The 20,050-nt window shown below is 55.2% G+C and overlaps 1 protein-coding gene across 1 annotated transcript; it reads right to left on the bottom strand.

The window, feature by feature from the left end:
• Positions 1-1,014: 1,014 nt before the first annotated feature.
• On the bottom strand, positions 1,015-19,931 carry PTPRN (protein tyrosine phosphatase receptor type N). Its single transcript, XM_053661279.1, has 23 exons — positions 19,783-19,931; positions 18,116-18,166; positions 17,770-17,883; positions 13,903-13,999; positions 12,769-13,024; positions 12,331-12,685; positions 11,783-11,914; positions 11,151-11,185; positions 10,223-10,497; positions 9,966-10,052; positions 9,573-9,652; positions 9,346-9,410; positions 8,478-8,696; positions 7,823-8,023; positions 7,576-7,723; positions 7,341-7,414; positions 7,024-7,101; positions 6,831-6,950; positions 5,723-5,889; positions 2,792-2,845; positions 2,098-2,162; positions 1,879-1,952; positions 1,015-1,668 (listed from the first exon to the last, which is right to left on the bottom strand). The coding sequence occupies exons 1-23, from the start codon at positions 19,895-19,897 to the stop codon at positions 1,597-1,599; spliced, it is 2,934 nt and encodes a 977-aa protein (XP_053517254.1). The 5' UTR covers positions 19,898-19,931; the 3' UTR covers positions 1,015-1,596.
• Between the last annotated feature and the right edge of the window lie 119 nt (positions 19,932-20,050).

Genomic DNA, 20,050 nt, shown 5'->3' with positions numbered 1-20,050 from the left:
TGCCAGGCAGTGCAGCCCCCCGCCGCCTCCCTGGCCCCTCCAGGACAAAGGCTCGCCTTCATCTTCAACAGCCCAAGGGCCTACAGTGTATTTTTCTCAAAGGAAGCAGCCTGCCCTGAAAGAATTTCAAGCCTCTGTCTTAGAGAGAGGGAATTTGCTGAAGTTTGTGCAGTGGCTGTTTTGACAAACTTCTAGCCTTTGAGAGGTCAAACATGCTGGAAGTGGACGCACCTGAACCGAGCCCGGGGGGAGGGGTAGAGGACCGCAGCTACTCGCTGGCGCCTTTGCTCCCTGCGCGGGCAGGTGTTACCTGCCCCATTTTCCACGTGAGAGGGCTGAACCTTGGCAAGGTTAAGGGGCCCTCAGTCCCAAGTAGCTCCAGGCCCAAGGCTCATTCTGTCTCAGTCTTTGTCCGTCACCTTTATCCAAGGGTGACACACAGGCGAAGGCTCCTCTGGGACCATAGCGGATGGTCAGTCCTGGGAGCCAGTGGACAGGGAAGAAGGGGCCCCTTGCCACCTGGTGAACGTCCGCTGTGAAGTGTCACTGGCTTGGTCTATCCGAGTTAAGCTAATTTTTGCTTAAGGTGTGGAAGGCAGTTTGTTTTACTTTATCCTCCTGCACGATGTACATTATTCCTGAGGCCCAAGGGCACGAAGCAGCTGCCCGAGAACTGAAAGGCAGTAAGGAGGTTCAGTGTGCCCGGGTTCGAATCCTAACTCCCCCTCTTACAAGTTGTGTTACGTCAGGCAGGTTCCGTGCCACAGTCCCTTCATATGTAAGATTCAACATGAAGGGTAAACAAATGAATGTGGCACCTGGGAGGCTGCCCGACAGACACTCAGGAAGCACAGAAGAGCGAAGGCCTGGTCGCCAGCTCCCACCCAGACCCCGGGGAGCCTGCGCGCCACCCCCCAACGAGAACATAGCAGCCTGGCTCCGGACTGAGGCTGGGCTGCCGTCTGGAGGCAGAGCAGACAGAAGTGCGTAGGAGTCGAGGTTGCAGCTGCACACACGACACACTAACTTTATTCACACTGATACAAAAGTAGAGTTTTCTAGAAATGATCTCCTGTGCCGGGGGAGAGCTGAGTGGCACGTGGCGGGAGGGGAGGGGGCTGGGGAGAGGAGCAGAGGGACAAGGCAGGGGGCCGAGTGTGGGGCAGCGGACAGCGGGCAGCGGGCAGCGGGGGCTGGGAGAGCAGCAGGAGCTGTGTGGGGTGGCCCCTCCACCCTGTTCTGTCTGCACTGGGGCAGGCCAGGGGTGTCCCCACAAACATGTCAGGAGCATCCAGGATGGTGAAAGATGGGGCCAGGAGGTCAAGCAGGAGAAGGCTGTGAGGACAGTGGCCGCCCACAACTTTCCTCCTCCTGGCTGGCTGCCAGCTCCCCCCTGGGACACCTGTGGCTCCAGCATGTGGGAGGCTGGGCGGGCCTGCCCCTTCCCACTTCCCTTGCCTTCCTTACACACTCCTCTGGGAAGGGGTGTGCCCTGGAGGGGCCAAGGTGCGGGTGGCGGGGTGAAGCGTGGGTGCACAGAGAGATGCTCACACAGGCAAAGGGACGAGCCTGGCCGTCCGCTGGGCATCCTGGGGCTCACTGGGGCAGGGCCTTGAGGATGGCGTTCACCTCTTCCGCCACAGCCGTCAGGGCAAATTCAAACTGGTCCTGGGGGGGCAGTGGGAGGAGGGTCGGGGGAGGCCTGGTTTCTGCTCCAGCCCCACAGGGGCCTTTAGGAAGGGGAGCTGGGAGTCCTCTGAGGAGGTAACAGAGGCAGGGGGAGGGCAGGGGAGGGCAGGCGGGAAAGGCAGGCTGCGGCTGGTTTGCCTGGGGAAGGGTGGCGGTGAGTGACTGAGGTTTGGGGTGGGAGGAAGTCACCTTGGAGCGGACGAGGCCAGGCCGCTGGTCACGGACATGCTCCAGCGTGGCAGCGATGTCGATCTCCTTCACTCCTGAGTGTGGGGGGCATGGGGCTGCTCAGGGGGTGTCCGGAGAAGGACAGGACCCAGAGAGCCGGGCCATCCTGGGGCGGGAGGCTAGGAGGACTGGGCGAAGAAGCCTGGACCAGGGCTGCAGGCACCACGGGGACGGCCTCACCTTTCGCCATGCGGTTCAGAACCATGTCGACAAGGATGTAGGTGCCGGTCCGCCCTGCGCCGTCACTGAAACAGCAGATGGTGACGCTTAGCTCAGCAGCCAGAGGGAATGGGGGAGGGGTGCAGGAGCCATGAAGGTTGGGGCGGAGGGGACACTGGTGGAGACACTAGGGCTGGCTCGGGGAAGGTGTCAGTCAGCTGAGGATAAGGGGCTGGTCACAGCCCCTGGGCCCCGGAATGGGCCTTGAGTTGGGAGCCTGGGACCCATGGGTGTCACTCGGACCGTGGACCAATGAGAAAGGAGGGCCCTGGCTCAGCTCCGGGTGCAGGCGGCAAGAGGAAATGGGAATAGGTTTCCAGCCTTGGCCGGGCTTTTGTTCAACAGTTCTTTGTGTGAATGACCAGGTGGTAAACATTCCCAACCTCGTGGGCCATGTACAGCCTCTGCGGCGTATTTTCTTGTCTTCCTTTGACCCTTAAAATCGTGTGAACACCATTCTTAGCTCATGGGCCATTAACAAAAAACGAGACCTGCTGACTTTGGCCTTGGGCTATTGACTGTCTCCAGGCATCAAAGGGACAGGCGGGCAGTGTGCACCAGGGTGTAGGACCAGAGGGACAAATCTGAGGAAGGCCCCACCTCAGGGCCCTCTGGTTGGGCCCTCCCACCGCATCCCACAGCCCCCCCCACACACCTGCAGTGCACTATGATGGGGCAGGAGCGTCCCCGGTAGCACTTGTTCACCTTTCTGCAACAAGAAATGGGTGTGAGCGTCAGGGGCACCAGCAGAGGGAAAGGAGAGCCAAAATGCACACCTGTGGGCCTCGCTTTCTTCCTCCTCTGCCCGGGACAGAGAAGGAAGAGGGCTGAGAGAGGGGTCGGTGGAAGGCAAAGGGCCGGAAGTGGCACGAGTAGCTCTGGGCTTTCCTTGTCACTTGCAAGGTCTGTGCCCAAACTATGCCCTGAACCACCGATTTGGCCTCTTTGAGCCTCGGTTTTCTGCCCTGTAGAGTAAGGATGATAGTAACCTTCTCCTTAGGGTTCTCACCATGATTACATGAGGTAACCCATGTAAAGAACTCAGTGCAAGGTCCAGCACACAGTAGGTACTTAGTAAATGGTAGCTACTACTAATGACAATACAGGACAATATGAATAGCCACTTCTGCCAGAAGTACAGGGAAGACGGGCTTTCTGCTGAGTTCAAGGGTGTTAGTCTTTCCACATCACTGCTCTGCCCCTCTGCCCTCCTCTACCACTGCCCAGGCCGACCCCTCCCTACTCGGGCTCCCTTTGGTTTGGCCAGCGGAGGACAGTCGCTCAGCTTGGAACACTGTGCCGCTGCCTGTCCCCCGGATCAACCTCGCCTCAGTGCAGGGGCTCTGTGCTTGGGTCATATGCGGACTTGGGGTCCGCTTGGATCTCAGACTCTTCTCTACTGCCCTGACCACAGCTTACCAAGGACCAGAGGATTTCTCCCTCCCTTGGTGGCCCTGTCTGACCTGCCCTTGCCCCTTATAACCTTCTTGCTTCGAGAGTAACCTGCGGGGTCCTGATACCCACAATGGGCCAGGACTAGGGAGGACCTTCTTAGGGGGTAATGGATTGTTTTAGTGCAAGTGTGGGACTTAGTGGTCCCCCACTCTGATTCCTCCAGACTTGCAGGGGGCAGGTACTTGGGATGGTTTAATAGGAATCCACACAGTTTTCTAGCACATTGGCGTGTACGTCAGAGGGCTGGAGTTGAACAGAAGTCTCAGTAGTGGTTCCCGGTTGTTTAATAATAATGATAATAAATGGTATCTAGAATTAATCGAGCCTTGCTATGTGCCAGACACTTAAACAGGATTTCACAGACTTTATCCTATTGATTCTTGCCACAGCCACTAGGACGAGTCATCACCCTCATTTCACAGGTAAGGAAACAGAGGGAGGTCAAGACTTGCTTGGGGTCACTTTCTGAGACATTAAAAAATCATTTTGCCTTCCCTCTGACTGACCTTCAATAAATACTATGCTTATTAAATAGCAATTCATTTATTCTGGGTGTCTAGTGCCTAAAGCAAAGGAACAGAACCTTCTAGCGTACCTGTGTGCTCTTAAAATGGGTCTGTGTTCTCTAAGGACTTAAAATATGGGGGACAGGAAAGAGCTCTGATGCCCCTGGCATGACTCGGAGAAGCCTGTGCCCCAGGCCCTGTGGGCCTCGGTGAGAAACCATTGTCCCGAGGCTCGGAAACTACCTCCAGCATCCCCCCCCCTGCCCCCGCTCCTCTGCTCTCTGCCCAGCCCCTAGAGACCGCAGGCCAGCCTGGCAAGGGGCAGAGAAGCAGGAGGAAGACTCAGGGCTGGGGTGGCCCCTGCCAGCGGTGACAGGCTCCTCAGCAACCTGTCTGGGGGGCAGGGGGGAAGCAGTGGACGCTGGAGGCCCAACCTGGCTGTGGCTGCCATGTCAGAGCAGGTAAACCCCTCAGCCAGCTTCCAGCCCCACCATTCCACAGAGTCCCCAAGAATCCAGAGATCCTCAGGTATCCCCTTGGGTAGTATCTGTGTCTTCTCTGTGTCCCCCCAACCCCCAGCCCTCCCAGCAGCCTTTGGGGTGGTCCCTGGGCCCACATGTCCTGTCTGTCCTGCCCATGCTGCAGCCACACCTGTCAATGGTCACTTTTGTGACTATGCAACTGGAGCGAGAATACTAGCTGCAGATCACAAAAATGACACTGGCAGCTGTGAGACAGAGAGAGAGAGAGAGAGAGAGAGAGAGAGGGAGATGCAGAAGAGGGAGGGGAGAGGGAAGGACAGAGAGAGGGAGACAGGCCAAAGGAGGGGGAGATAGAGACACAGAGACAGAGGAGAGGACAGAGAGAGGCAGAAATAAATAGGCAGAGATGGGAGGGGAGGGGAGAAAAGGGTGGGGAGAGACAGAACAAGAAAGAGGTGCGGATGGAGTGTGGGGCAGAGAGTAAGAGTGAGACAGTGATGCAGAGAGATGAAGAAATGAGGAGAGGGTGGGGGAGGGGAGACAGAATGGGAAAGGGAAGGGAGAGAAAGAAGGGAAGAGGGAGAGGAAGAGAAAAATAGGGGCAAAGATGGAGGGACATGAGGAACAGGAGATGGGCAGGAGGGAGGGGACGGCTGACACAGAGAGCAGTACCAGAGGCTGGAAGAGAGAGACCGGAGAAACGAAAGGAGAGTCAGAGTCAGCAGGCAGGGGCCAGGGAGAGGGAGAGGAGAGAGGGGAGGGGCCAGAAACAAGGTGAGCCTCTCCTGGGAGAAGTGGGTAAAAGAGAAGCCAGACAGAGCAACAGGGAGAAAAAGAGGGCCCGAGAGGGAGACAGCAAAGACCTGAGAGAGCAGAAACAGAGCTGGACCATAGGGGTGAAGGGATGGGCACTTCTGTGCTTCGAGGCCATCAGGAAGGGGGCGGGTCAAAGGCCAGGCTCTGGGTCCCTAAGGGTCAGCCTCCTAAGGCAAGGAGGAGCTGGTGGACTGGGAGAAGGCGAGGAGCCCAGCTCCCGGCCCCCTGCTCCTGTGCTGCTCGCTCCGGGGCTTCCCCAGGCCTGCCCGAGGACACCCCACCACCGTTTGGCCCGGCCGGCGACCCCCAGGGTCCCAGGGCACTCACCTGCGGAAGTCCAGCAGCGGCCGAGTGGAGGCCGGAGTGCCCTCTGCCGGCCAGCTGAGGAAGTGGAACTGCGTGAGCGTGCGCGTCTCTTGGGTCTGCACGTTCTTCAGGTAGAAGCTCCGCACCAAAAAGTCCTCACACCAGATGTGCTCAGACACCAGGTTCACCTGCACGGGAGTGGGGGCCGGGCCGAGCAAGTCAGGGCCTCTCCACATCGGTGAGCTCGCTCCTCGGTCTCTCCAAATCCTCCCAGCCTCTTACACCACCACAAATCCTAAATTCTCCATGAAGTTTACCCAACCGCCTGCCCCAGCTGTCCCCAAGAATTCTAGCTGTCTGTGTCGCTTATCTACCGCTTAGGACAACTGGTGGCTTTGCCACCCGGACATAAGTATTGTGAGCTTCTTGAGGCCAGTATCCCCTCCCTCTTCCTTGCATCATGTAGCCAAGTGTCTGTACCGCACACACATAACGGAAATTCGGTACTATTTTCATTTGGGGTTTTTCTTTAACCACAAGCAAGACCAACAAACAACCTTTTTAAAAAGGTGTTGAGTGTCCACCTCGTGGTGAAGAATCTGCCGTCCAGTGCTCATCTGGTGATGAGAAGCTTCTGTTGGCCTCAGGTCTTCCCGGAGGGCCACCTCCCACTGGCCCGGCACTGGTCCTCCTTCCCCCGCCTTGTCTCAGCCAAGCTCCCGCCCCATCCCCTCATCTAATGAAGAAGTTTGTTCTTATTTTTCATAAGCAACGTGTGACTAGTGGTATTTCTTCTTTGCTTTGGCCTCCAGGGAACTCAGAACTAAACTGGGCTTATTTAGAGTCAGGTTAATCAGGGTCTTGGGGCTCCCTTATCTTCCCTGTCTCCTGGTTCTTAGCTTCTGACCTCAGTTTCAGCAGTTTTATAGCTTTATGTCTGTGCCATTCATGGTAGGTCCTTACAAATGCTTTTGGGCCGTAGACTGGACAGGCACACCCACACACAGATATACCAGTGTGAATACATGTGTGTGTGTGCATGTGTGTGTGCAGTGTGAATACATGTGTGTGGGTGCTTCTCATCCACTCTCCCCACTCCCATTGTCTCCTGGCCCGGGGTCCTGCTGACCTCATATATGTGGTACAGGGAGGAGCCCTCATCTGGCCAGTAGCGGTCACATTGCTTGACACCGTCCTCCACCAGTGGGGTCAGCATAACAATGACAGTGCAGCCACTCTCCCACACCATCTAGGGACAGAGACTCAGGTAAGCTCCGTTCCTAACCCCTGGTCCCTGGAGAAGCCCCTCCCCAAGAGCCCACCTGCCAGAAGTCTGCAATGGTGTGGGACAGCGGGCCCTGCGTGGCTATGTAGGCCGGCATCCGAGGGTCGTGCTCAATCTGGGTGCAGGGAAGACACAGCATGAGCCAGGATGGGAAGTGCCTCTATGGAGAGGCTTGGTCAAAGGGAGAAGGCCAGGGTCTGGGGGAGCCTGCCAACCCCCCACTCCCATGCTGGGATATCAAGCCCCACAATTCCAGGACCTCAGGTGGGATGGGTAGGGATCATAGAGGAGTGGAGTTTAGGGGAGCAGAATAAACATGGGGCAGAGGACGGGGGAGGAGTCAGGGCCACTCACAATGGGGCTGGCGTTGATGTAATCACTCCGAGAAGGGCTGCTCTCCACCTTCAGCTTGATGCGGGCATGGTCATCTGCGCAGATCCCACACCCCATCCCCGGTGCCCCTCCAGTTACTGGGGTCCTGGCACATCTGCCACCCAGCCTGAGCCAGGAGCCTGGCCCCTTCCCCCAGGCCCTCCAGAGCTCCCGCTGAGAGAGGGCTGGCCCAGGTTGGCCAGCAGAGCTCACTCACATGGCACGAAGTCCGGGTGGCGATTCTTTTTGAGGTTGCCCTCCCCCTGGGCAGTGGCGCAGGTGTTGGGTTCTGCCTGGTAGGCACACAGGGCCTGCCACTCCTTGGCCAAGCGATCCCGGTTCCGTAGGTGGTCCTCCATGTACGCCTGCAGGGACACCGCTGCCTGGCTCTGGCCCACTCTTTCAGCCCTGCCTCTCTCATCATCTTGTCCCCTCACCCCTCTGGGCCCAGGCCCAGTCCTGACCAGAATCATGTGTCCTGTGGAGATGTCCATGTTGGCCTGGGCAGGCTCCTCGCACCAGGACGGCGTGCTGCTGTGGGAGCTGGGGCTGGCCTGGGCCGCGTCGCTGAACTGGGAGGACACGCTGCTCACCCGGGAAGGCTCCGGCGGACCCTCTGCCCGGTTGAACAGGGACTTTGTAGCCATGTGCTGGCGGCACAGATCCTGCAGAGAAAGGATTGAGAGCAGTCCAAGGGTCTCCTGAAGGCTTCCAACAGGATCTTGGGTTCAATCCTGGGTCCCTAAGCTGAGCTTTGATTGATTTTGAATGACACCCCTCTCCTCTGGGGCAAAGTTTTCTGCCAGAGCCCTTGTCCTTTTGGGGGCTGCTCTGTGTGGGTGATGCCTATGATGACCGCAGATATTATAAAGTGGTGTCTCAGGACCCCAAAATTGCAGCACTGGGAAGAACTTAGGGACCATCTGCTCCCAATTCTCATCCATTCAAAACACCCCACAGCACCCCCACTGGGACTCCTCCAGCACCCCCCAAACATTCCAAGGGATGGGTGCTCACCCCCCATCCAACTCTCCACCCTCATCCTGTGTGAGATCCGGGACCCCAAGCCCCTTCCATCCATCCATCCCCTCGCCTCAACAAGCTTCTGGGGCGGCACACCTGGTACTCAAACGTAGTGTCACCATGAGCCCCCTCGGGTCCCAGGGCTGCCAGGCGCTCCTTGTCTCGTTTCCGAGCACGCTGCCGCACACACAGAGCCACTGCCAGAGCCACCAGCAGGCCGGCCACACCTGCCAGGGCCACCAGAGTAAGCAGCACTGAATGCAGGGGAGAGGCGCCGTGGGCTGGTCGGGGAAGGACGGCAGCTGCCTCCTCTCTCTGTGGGAACAAGCGGGGCTTCAGTGGAGGGAGAGTTAGGAGCTGCTTCTCACCCCTGTCCCACCCCACGCTCCCAGGCAGGATAAATCCTGGGGCAAAGCTGGGAGGGCAGGGGCATGGTGCCACGGGCCAAAGGCCTCAGCTGGCCCCAAAGTCCTCCTTCTCGGTCCACATCAGACCAACTCGGCCACAATGTACTGCCAGAGACTTAGCGGGTGACCCCAGCAGGACTGTTTGCATTTAAAAATGGACGTAGAGAAGAGAGAGAACCCAACGCATTACATAATAGACTGAGAGGAATCCGTGTTGGATGCAGCATAGAAATATATTTTGAGTTTAGTGTCCTTTCTGTGCAAGGCTGTCCCTCGGAATTTAGAGATTGCTCCGAAGGCTGTGGGTATCTCAGCAAGTTCTTGCCAAGCGTGCTGCCTTCCTATATAGATGGAGGGCTGGTCCTACAGGGAGGAGCCACTGGGGCCCTCTGCTGGCCAGAAAAAGAACTGCATGGCGAAGGGCTGCTTAGGAGAAGCAGGTGAGCCAGCCAAATACATGAAGTTTCAGTTCTGGATCTCCCGTCAAGTTTGCCTCTATCTCTCGTGGGCAACATCAGCCCTCTGGGGCTTTGATGGATTCCCCAGTTAGCTCATACCTGACCCACTCCTGTCTGCAAAATCTGGAGCCGTGTCTGTGCCTCCAGTTCAGACTTCACCAGCCCTGCAGAGAGGACATAGGTCAGGCTCTCTCCAGCCCCACGTGGTCCCCGCCCCATGCCAGTTGGCAGGCAGGGCCAACGTGGACTTAGACTATTTCAAGGGGAACATCAGTCATGGGCCTGGATATATCTTACTAGGGTTAGGGCTGGGGCCAAGGATTTACCAGCTTGCTGGGTCACATCAGCCAAAGACAGGTTCTGTTCGTTGTGCCGGATGCGAAAGGTGAGAGCTGGTCCCACCACACTGCCGAATAGGAGCTATGTTACTACCTCACCCACCCTAGGCCCAAGACTCTAAAAGAGAGGCCAGCTCTAACCCTCTCCCCATTGGAGAATGAGGCTGGAGCCGATCAGAGATGCCCTATGAGGGTGTTTGAGGCCAGGGAGACACTGGACGGGGGCAGCGGCAGGGCTAGGTGCAGCTGTGCCTTCGGTGCTGCTGGGAGCCCCTCTGAGCCCACCTCGGACTGTTCCCTTCTCCCCTGAGCCCCTCCAGCCTCCTCCCCACTCAAGCTGCCTTTTGGAGCCCGGCCTCCCCAGCCAGGTGCCGGCCCCACCTGATGTTGATGAAGCTGCCCGAGGATATGTGCGCATGCTCAGCCAGGATCTCCAGAAGCTTCACCCCTGCAGCCAGACTCAGAGGCCTGGAGTGGGCAGGAGGCGGAAGAGAAGGTGGGGACCCTCTTGGCCACCTTCTTGAAACAGGCCACCCCCACCTTTCTTCCTCACTTCTGGATTTCTACTCTCTGCTTCCTTCAGGCAGGCCAGCCCAACCCCCAGGGGCTGGAAGGCTTCCCCAGGCTGGAGCCCTTACTTCTGGTCAGTGACAATGTAGCCATACTCCTCTGCGGATGGCCGAGCTAAAGGCTGCCCTGCAACTGTGGGCTGGCTCTGGCCCAGTAGACTTTTCTTCTCCATCAGGACAGGCATGACAGGGGAGCCAGCAGCTTTGGGAGGTGCAGAGGATCCGGAGCTCAGCACCTGCTGGGCTTCGTTGGAGGTGGGGTGGACAGTGGGGTATCCAGATAGGAAGGGTGTAGGGGACGGTGGCTCCGCTATGTCTCCACCCTGCACCTGCTCCTCCATTGTCTGTTTAGAAAAGATGGTAGAACTAGGTCTCTGGACAGTGGAGGGGAAGGGGAGGGGCTGGGGAGTGCTAGGGGTCTGCTCCATGGACCCTGAGCTCCCTAGAATGATGACTGTTTCTCTCTGTATCTCCAGGGTCCAGTGCAAGGTTTGGTAGAGAGGGCACCCAGAAAAGAAAGCCAAGTAGGTGAATAAACAAAGGATTAAATGAGTGGAACAGGATCAGTAGTGATCCCCAGGATGGTGCTGGAGAGAGGAGGGAATCTCTGGAGCATGGTTAGGGTAGAAGGTGGATAGGCAGGCAATGGCTTTTAGGCTTTGGTTTAGCCACAAAATCTTAGAGGTGAAACAGATAGGGTTCCTCAAGTTCCAGGGGCAACAGGACCCCGCCTGCTCACAGCTCCACTCTTCCCCTAAGGATCCTCAGAGCATGGTCTCAAATGACTGCATTGAAAACAGTAATGAATCAAGAATTTTAGCTTCTAGTCTGAGCTCTGCCATCCACTTGAGATGAGACTTAGGCAATGGCTCGCAGTCCATGGGCCTCGGTTTTCCCAAAAAGAGGGGTTGGGTGTTACATATCCTGGGGCTTAGATTTCAACAGGGGATTCACTGCCATGGGGCATGTATGGGTCAGAGAGGTGCCAGGAACTCACTTTCTTAATGTCAGCTCCAATAGCCATAACCCCTCCTGCAGAGATAGGAAAACAAGACTCTGGGCACAGGGCCAAGGCCAAGGTCCACACAACACAGGTGGGAGAAAGGGCCGGAGGCCTGACCCTGTTACTTCTGCTGTGCCTCTCTCCTCTCAGTCAGTGACTGAGACCATCATTGGTCTCATCTTTAGCATGTCCTCATATCCCTGCGCTTCAGCCTGAACTGTATAAAACAGTTCCTCTGTCCCTCTGTCACTCGTTCCTCTGTTGCTGGCCACACCTCTCAGAGCTATTTGTGTGGTCCTCCCTCTACCCATAAATACTGCCTTCTCCTTCTGGTCAGCTGTGCCCCTTTAGGTCCTCAGTATCATCCACCCCCCTTCTCGGTGCCTCCTGATTGCTGCTCGCTCCCGCTATTGACTTCTTTCTTATTACTTCCACCCTCCAGTCCTTACCTGGTCTAACTCCTCAGCTCATCACTGTACCCCCTCGCTCCCTGCCCTTTGCTGGCAATGACCCCATGTCTTGAAAGAACTCTCTTCCCCAACTCTGACCTTTCCCCTCTAGGCTGCTATATTTGGTCTTGAGAGGTGGGGCAAGAGGCCATCGCTAGTCTCTGCCAGGACACTCACCCGGATTTCGTCCTGCACCCTTGGGCAGCAGCTGCAGCAGGGTCGAGAGAGTGGACAGCTGCTCAGGGGCCAGCTGATGCAGCTCCACCCCGTAGCCTGCCAGCACTGCTGCCAGTCTCTGCAGAGTTGCACCTGCTGGGAGCCAGACACAGAGCTAAGGGCTGCTGGCAAGATGAACTTAAGGGATTCAGATACGTGAGTTGGGGTTAGGTGGGGACTAGCACACTTAAGAGCTCTTCCTCAGATGCTAGGACACTAATGCCCTTGTCCACACTTTGGGGGAAAGACCTTCCTGGGGCCGAGACTGAAGTTCATGGACATCTTGACTCTCCAACAGAAAACGTCATGTCAGCTCCCCCCACCCCACACCCGCAGCCCCCATATCCATACTGCCTTCCTAGTGCCTGGCATGGATCTGGTTGTCAGTAAACATTACTTAAGAGTGTGCATGACTTCAGTGACAAGTTAATAAGTACAGGGACAGTCAGAAAGGAGCTCCCCCAAAGCAGCCCCCACAGGCAGGGAGAAGGTGCTGAGGACCCTATTACCTGGCTTCTCTGCTGGGGAAGGAGGCTTCTCCCCGAGACCCTCTAGTCCTCCCTCCTCATAGCCCTCTGAGGAGTCCTCCGCCTGGCTGCTGTCCCCTTGCTCTGGCAAGCTTGGTGCCCTGGCTCTGCTGGGCACTGGCAGCTCCTCGGCCAGGTAGAGCAGACCTGACTCCTGGAAAACCTGAGCAGGCGCAGGCCCTGGAGGGCCCCCATAGGAGTAGGCAGAGTGAGCCCTGAACATGCCCTTGGAGGCAGTTCTGCTGAAGAGGGCGGGGGGTTCAGCCTTGGACAGGGAGCCGGCATTGCCCATCCCCGCGGTGCTCTCTGAGCCCTGGGAACCATCGCGGGAACCAAACTGTGAGAAACCAGAGATCCAGGTAAGAGCAGACATCAGGCCTGAGGGACTGGGGTAGGGGTGGGGCAGTGTCTAGGGCTCACCTGATGGAATAGGTAGGGCTGCAGCAGGGTAGGTTCATAACTCAGGGCAGGGTGAGGGGGCTGCGGGGGCAGCAGCAGATGCTCCAAGAGAGGGGGCAGCAGCTCAGTCTGCACTGGGGACAGGGGGGACCCAGCCCCAGCTCTGTCCCCACCCACTGGAGGTCGAGGAAGTCGGTGTGGGGCAGCAGAGCCAGTGGGGATGCCGTGTAAAAGCAGCTCCCCAGTGGGACCGGGTCTCCTGGGCACCAAGCCAGATCTGGGGAGGAAAGCACAATGCGTGTGGGAAGGGAGGCCGGCTGTGCAGGGACAAGGGCATCCGGAGCCTACAAAGCAGAGCTGGTGGGGCCGGACAGGCTCAGCAGCTTAGAGTGAGCCTGACCTCTTCAGAAAGGAGGCAGCCTCAGCGGAGGAGAGAATAACATGCGGAAGGGCAGGAAGGCCTAGTTGAGGGCAGAAGCTGTTGCCTCCCTGGTAAGCTTGCCTAGGTCCCTGAACGGGATCAGGTGCTAGGGGAATGGGAGGCTGGGGTGAAGAGGGGGAGGGCAGCAGCAGGGGAAGGCAACCAGCGCCTCCCGACAAACTCTGGCTGCAGCTTCCCCCACTGCCGTGTGCATGTCCCCCCGCTTCGTCCCTGCCACACACCTGGCTCTCCATACAGGTCCAAATAGTTAATACTCTTCACCCCGCCCTACTCTGCACACCTCATCCTGGCATCATCCTCCGTGCGCCAGGCCCTCCCTTACTTTCCTCTGCTTTTCAGTGTCTGAACCACGCCTTCACAGGCCCTAACCACAAAACAATGGCGGTATCTCCCACCATATGCAATTCTGTACAGCAATGAAACCGAGCCTTAAATAATGGACTGAGACTTCAATCCAGTAACATTCTAATTTTTCCATGGTGACTACTTTGGTGATTCTTTTAAAATACCAAATATCCCAGTTTTTCACAACACTCAAAAAATACCCTCAGGGATGAACTCAGCTCTGACTGGGAGTGTGCCCATTCCTGAACCCCTTAGGCCCATGCCCCAGCCTGCTGACCTGGGTGCCCGAGTCCCTTTCCCTTCCCTCTGTCCATCAGGGAGACCACAGACTCACCAGCCTGGGCTAGTGGCTGAGAAAGAACGCCTACCTGTCCCTTGCGTGGGGCTCTGGGGGGCGGAGCCTGGGGATGCGCTCCATCTCCTGGGAGATCACATACTGGGTGAGGTCATCATGCCAGGACAACCCTGCCAGGGGACAGGACAGGGTAAGGTTGGCTCAGGATGGCCTGAGGGCCCCGTAACTGGGGTCAGTGGAGATCAGAACTGCACCCCCTTCCCTGCAGTGCATTGGGTTTGGCAGAGCAGAGGGGAAGTGGGAGGGGTCTGGGCAGTCGGTGGGTGATAGAGCTGTCCTTTTCCCACCCTCAGGAACAGATTTTGGAGTCAGACTGCCCGGTAAGACTGGGTTCGAATCCTCTGCCATTTGCTAATTGTGTGACCTTGGGCAATTTCCTGAACGCGTCTGAGTCTCAGTTCTCTCATCTGTAAAAAAAATCTAACCTCCTAAGATTGGTGTGATAATTAAAATAACACAATACAAAATGGTTAGAATAGTACCCATCACATAGTGAACTCCCAGTAAATGCTATTACTATTATAATTATCATACTTATTCCCATTCTTCTCCTTTTAGTTGATCCTGAACCTTAGTAGTTTTCTTTAGTTTTAAAGTGGAAATAGCATATACCTCATGGGGCTATTATGATAATCAGATGTGATCAAGGAAATGAAAATGATTATAAAATACTAGAACACTATAAACCTGTTTCACACCTCCTACATCATCATCATCATCATCATCATCATCATCTTACCCTGAGGCAGATCTGTTGGATCTCTTCCCACAATGAAACTGCTCTCGGAAAGATCAGTCACTTATTCTAAAGGAGCAATCCTCATAATTACATTAGCCAAGATTAAAATGAAGGAGAGAATCCTAGAAGCAGCAAGAGCTAAGGGGGCAGTCACCTAAAAAGGAGTTCCCATCAGACTGTCAGCTGATTTCTCAAAAGAGACCCTACAGGCAAGAAGGGGTTGGAAAGAGGTATTCCAAGTTATGAAATCCAAAGACCTACAACCAAGATTGCTCTATCCAGCAAAACTTTCATTTAGAATGGAAGGACAGATAAAGTGCTTCTCAGATAAGATCAAATTCAAGGAGTTCATCATCACCAAGCCCTTATTATATGAAATGTTAAAGGGACTTACCTAAGAAAAAGAAGATAAAAAAGATGAACAGTGAAAGGACAGCAAACTCACAGTTATTAACAACCACACCTAAAACAAAAGCAAACTAAAAGGACAGCTAGATCAGGAGTGGAAACATAGAAATGAAGATCTCAAGGAGGGTTAGCAACAGGGGAGTGGGAGGAGGAGAAGGGGGGGAGAAGGTACAGAAAAGAAGTAGCATAGACAGTAGATAGAAAATGGGGGGGGCAAGAATAGCATGGGAAATATAGAATCTAAAGAACTTGAGACACATGGTCATAAACTAAAGGGTGGGTAATGGTGGGGACGGGGGGTTAGGGTGGAGGGGAATGAAGGGGGGAATAGAACAACTGTAACAGCATAATCAATAAAAAATAAATTAAAAAAATAAATGAATAAAGGAACAATCCCCCACTCCACCTGAATTCCTTCTTCCCTGATCCTAGATCAACAGTCTTTGAGGCTCTGAAGCCCCTTCTGGGATCTGCCAGCATCCACGCCTGCTGTTGTGCCTGTTAACATTAGCTGAAGTGTCTGTGTCCTTATTTAAGGCCAATTCCTCCACTTGAGCACTGAATCTCATCCCCTATTACCTATTCAAGAACATCCTCCTCACAGTTCTCTTGTGTCCCACAGCATCCTCTCCTGTTCCCAGTGGAATTACTCCCATTAGCATGCAAACATGATACAGTTTCTCCCATCTTAAAAAACAATGCTTGAGCTCACATCCTCCTCCATCACCCCATTTCTTTGCCTTTCTTTATAGCAAAATTCCTTGAAAGCTGTTATCTACACTGGCTGCATCCAATTCCTTTCCTCCCACTCCCTCTTAATTCACTTTATTAGAGATTTTATTCCCAACTATTCTTTTTTTAAAAGATTTTATTAATTTTTTTGTTAGCAGAAGGGAAGGGAGGGAGAGAGAGGAAGAGAAATATGAACGTGTGGTTGCCTCTCACACGCCCCCTACTGGGGACCTGGCCTGCCACCTAGGCATGTGTCCTGACTGGGAATCAAACCAGCGACCCTTTGGTTTGCAGGCTAGCCCTCAACCCACTGAGCCAGACCAGCCAGGGCTTTATTCCCAACTATTCTAACAAAACTGCTTTCATCAAGATCACCAGCAACTTCTGCATATCTAAATCCAGTGGTCAGTTCTCAGATGACATCTTACTTAACCAACCCTCGTCATGTGACCCTGTTGATAACTGCTTCCTCCCTGATATACATTCACTTGGCTTCTACGACAGCAAACTTGTTGTTTCTCCTATCTCACTTGCCTCACTACCTACCTACCTTCCCAGTCTCCCTTCTTGGTTCCTCTCCTTCTCTGGGTCCTTTTAGGGCCCTTCCTTATTAACACTTAATCCTTTGATTATCTCATCCACCTCCTGGGGTTAACTACTATCTATAATATATACCAAAGAATTCCAAATTCTACCTCCACTCCAGATCTCTCTCTTTCTTTTAAAACCCAGTCTTAAGTACCCACTGCCCACTCTACTGGAATAGACATTTTAAATTCGATATACTCAAAATTAAACACTCTTTCCCCCAAGCTGACTCTTCTGCATAATTAATGTTCTTCATCAACCCAGTAGTTAGGTCCGTAAAACCTGGGAGTCATCTTTCACCCCTCCCTTTTTCATGAAATCATGCTCACTATCTTAAAAATGCATGCAGAGTTCTGTCATTCCTCACTGTCTCCCTGCAGCCATCCTGCTCCACATCGTATTTCTCTTTTATATGACTTGCTGTGGTAGCTTTTAATGGTTTCTCTGTTTCTACCCTTGGCTCCCTAAACTCTGTTCTCAACACAGCAGCAAGGGTGATCTTTTTAAAGTAGAAGTGAAAAAAAAAATAAAGTAGAAGTGAGATTATACTATGCTCAAAACCTAGTGATGGTTTCCTCTTTTCCTGAGTCAAGCCAACGTCCATACATTCCTATGAGGCTCTACAGTGACCTGCATCCCTTCCCCATCACCTACACTGCTGCATCCTTTACTCTGTCTCTCTGTCCCTCCTGTACAGACATACCAGAGAGGTGTTCTCCATGGTGTTCCTCAGATTCATGCTCCTACCTTAGGGCTTTTGTTCTAGCTCTATGATTGGCTTGAAACACTCTTGCTCCAGACAGCCTTCTGGAAAACTTTCACCTCCTTGATATCTGTTAAATTTCATAGTCTCAATAAAGTCTATCTTGATCACTTAATTTGATACTGCAGCTTCCTACCTCACTAGTTTCTGATCCCTTTATCCTGCTGTAATATTCATTTTTTACATGGCACTTATTACCTTCTGATACACTGTTTGTATTGCCTCGACCTTGAAGGCAAACTCCAGGAGAGAGATCTGTGTCTGTTTTATTCCCTCCTACATTCCAAGTACCTAAAACTATGCTTGCCACACAGTAAGTACCCCATAAACACTTGTTGGATGATTGGGATGTTCTGGTTGAGGACTCCAGAATTCATGGCTCTGGAGCATTCAGTTTCAGGGAGTGGGGTGGTCCTAAAGAGGCGGGTGGGCCTCTTCCAGTGGCTTCTTCTACAAGCCTCCTCTGAGCTCCTCCAGAGGGTCTAAGTGTGCATAGCCCATCTCTACGGCTCCACCACACTTCTGTCTTGCCTCCTTCTCCAGCAAGGTCTGGGAAGGTGAGGCTCCAGGAATAAGTGCGATAGAAATGTCCCGTGGATCCTTATCTGATTAAGTTCCAGTCTCTTTCCTCCGCGGCACCCAGACCTCACCTTGGGACATGAGCTCTCGGAGCACACCTTGTAAGCGTTGAAGAACTGGAGAGGTGACTTGCAAAAGGGGCCGAGCCTGCCCCACTCCCACCTGGCACTGTCCAAATAAGCCATCTAAGAGCACAAACGTTGTGTTAATAAGGGACATGAACAAAAGGCCTTCCAAAGTCCAGGCTGCAAATGGGCAGGACTCTCTTTGCCTCCTTTCTTGGCTTCAGAGGGTTCTATTCCTCTAGGCCAGTCACCCTGCTCTCAAGCCCAGCACCCCTTCTCCCTTCCGGGCCTCTTCCCCAAGTCTTCATTGTGTCCCTCCACCTGGTAAATCCTTCACCCGAGCATCACTCACCCTGAATACAGACTTCAAGGTGAGAGCAGAGTCTGCGGTCAAACAGGCAGCCTGTGGAAGGACAGGTGAGCAGAGATTCAGACAACCACACCCTCGGAACGGACAGATGAGTGGACAGGCTGGGAAAAGGGGGGGCAGATGAGTCCATTGTTTCATCCTAGGAAGGGTTTAAGCTGAGAGGAGAGGAGGGAAGAGGCCTGAAATTCTTAAGGAAACAGAGGATCTGGGTTTGGATTTTGAGGATCCGTGAGTCTTGGACTCTTTCTCTAGAAGGCTCAGTTTAGCCCTGGCTGGTGTAGCTCAGTGGATTGAGCGCAGGCCTGAGAACCAAACAACCTCAATTCCCAGTCAGGGCACATGCCTGGGTTGCAGGCCAGCTCCCTGTGGGGCACATGCCAGAGGCAACCATACATTGATGTTTCTCTCCCTCTCTCCTTCCCTTCGCCTCTACCCTTTAGCTCTAAAAATAATCTTAAAAAAATAAAATAAAAGGCTCAGTTTGACTAACTGAGTGATGTGGAAAAGGAGCGTTCCAGACACGTGGGGGTAGGATCGTACACTTCTATTCTCATAGAATTACTATGGGGGAGTCCAGTGGCCAAATCCCTGAGGAAAAGGGGACTTTCCTTCCCAAGTCTCCAAGAGCATCCTAACTATGATGGCCTGGGACCCTGGGACTCGGAAAAGGGTGCGGTGACTCTAAGGCTCCCCAAACCGTCCCTCCTGCGCTTGGCGGCGGGCCGCTGGCGCTGTCCGCGGTGCTGAAGCCCTGAGCGCGGGCTGCCCAGGGCTTGCCTGGAAGCAGTTACGGAGGAAGGAGGGGTGACAGGGCGAGGAGTCTCCACGGGACGTGAGCTGTCCCCCACTCCAGCCTTCACCTACCGCCCCACCAGCACAGCGCCACAGGAAGTATCCTTCATCAGCCGCCCAGCCCGAGGTGCAGGAGGGCGCCAGGCGCGAGGCTGCGCCCCTCCCCCACGCGCCCCCCACCCCCACCCTCCCCCAGCCCATGAGTCAGCGCTGACTGTCCGCTGAGACGTGAGTCAGCACCGGGCCTGGCTGTGGGGAGGGAAGGGAGAGGACCCTGCCCTCTTCACCCTCTCTCGTCCCCCACCCCGGCTCTCCCTCTCTGGCTGGAGACCAGATCACGGCAACGGCCCTCTAAGCTTAAAGAGAAACCCCGACTCTTCCCTCCGCCTGCTTTTCTACCGGGAGCTGGGACACCGATGCTCACGGCCCCGACTCCTACAGCCCCGAGCTCAGGGTCCCCTGCCCTCCTCCTACCCGCCTCTCCACCCTTCAGCACCGGTCGTCACTTCTTTGGCACCTCTGCACGACTTGCTTCTCCCGGGGACTTACTTGTAGCCTATCTCTTAGTCCCTCTGTCCATATGCACCCCGTTCCTCCTCCCAATGCCGCGATCTTCCGGAGCCCACTTCTCCGAGGTCCCGCCCCCGTGTTGCCTGCCCCACCTCCGGGCCTACGCCCCTTTCCTCTCAGAAGCCTTCTCACCTTCCCAGCGCACAGTGCGTGCCCTGACCCCACCGCACACTCCCTGCCCGAGCGTCCCGCCTTCCAGCCACTCCCCCCCCCCCCGCCCGCGCCCCCCGCTGAGTTTAGCTCCCCGGCACCATCCTCCTCCACCCGGCTGCCCTTCTCCTCCTGACCGTGGGCACTAATGGCGCTGCAGCCTCCTGGGCGGCAGCTCAGCAGCAGGAGGCAGAGGAGCGCCCGGAGTCCCCCGGAGCCCCGGGGACCCCCAGGCCGCCGCGGGCGCCGCATCCTTCTGAGCTCCGCGCGCTCGCCCCGCAGCCGGCGCCGCAGAGACGCGGGCAGCAGCCTGCCCGAGGGTCCAAGGCGGGGCCTGCCACTCCCCACCCACCCGAGAGGCGGGGTCTACACGCCCCTCTCGCGGCAAGTCGGCCAACCCAGATC

Source organism: Artibeus jamaicensis, unplaced genomic scaffold (genome assembly GCF_021234435.1).
Source record: "Artibeus jamaicensis isolate MK-2021 breed Jamaican fruit bat unplaced genomic scaffold, CSHL_Jam_final contig_1015, whole genome shotgun sequence".
In the NCBI taxonomy this organism is placed as follows: Eukaryota; Metazoa; Chordata; class Mammalia; order Chiroptera; family Phyllostomidae; genus Artibeus; species Artibeus jamaicensis.
This window is presented reverse-complemented; position numbering and strand designations above follow the sequence as displayed.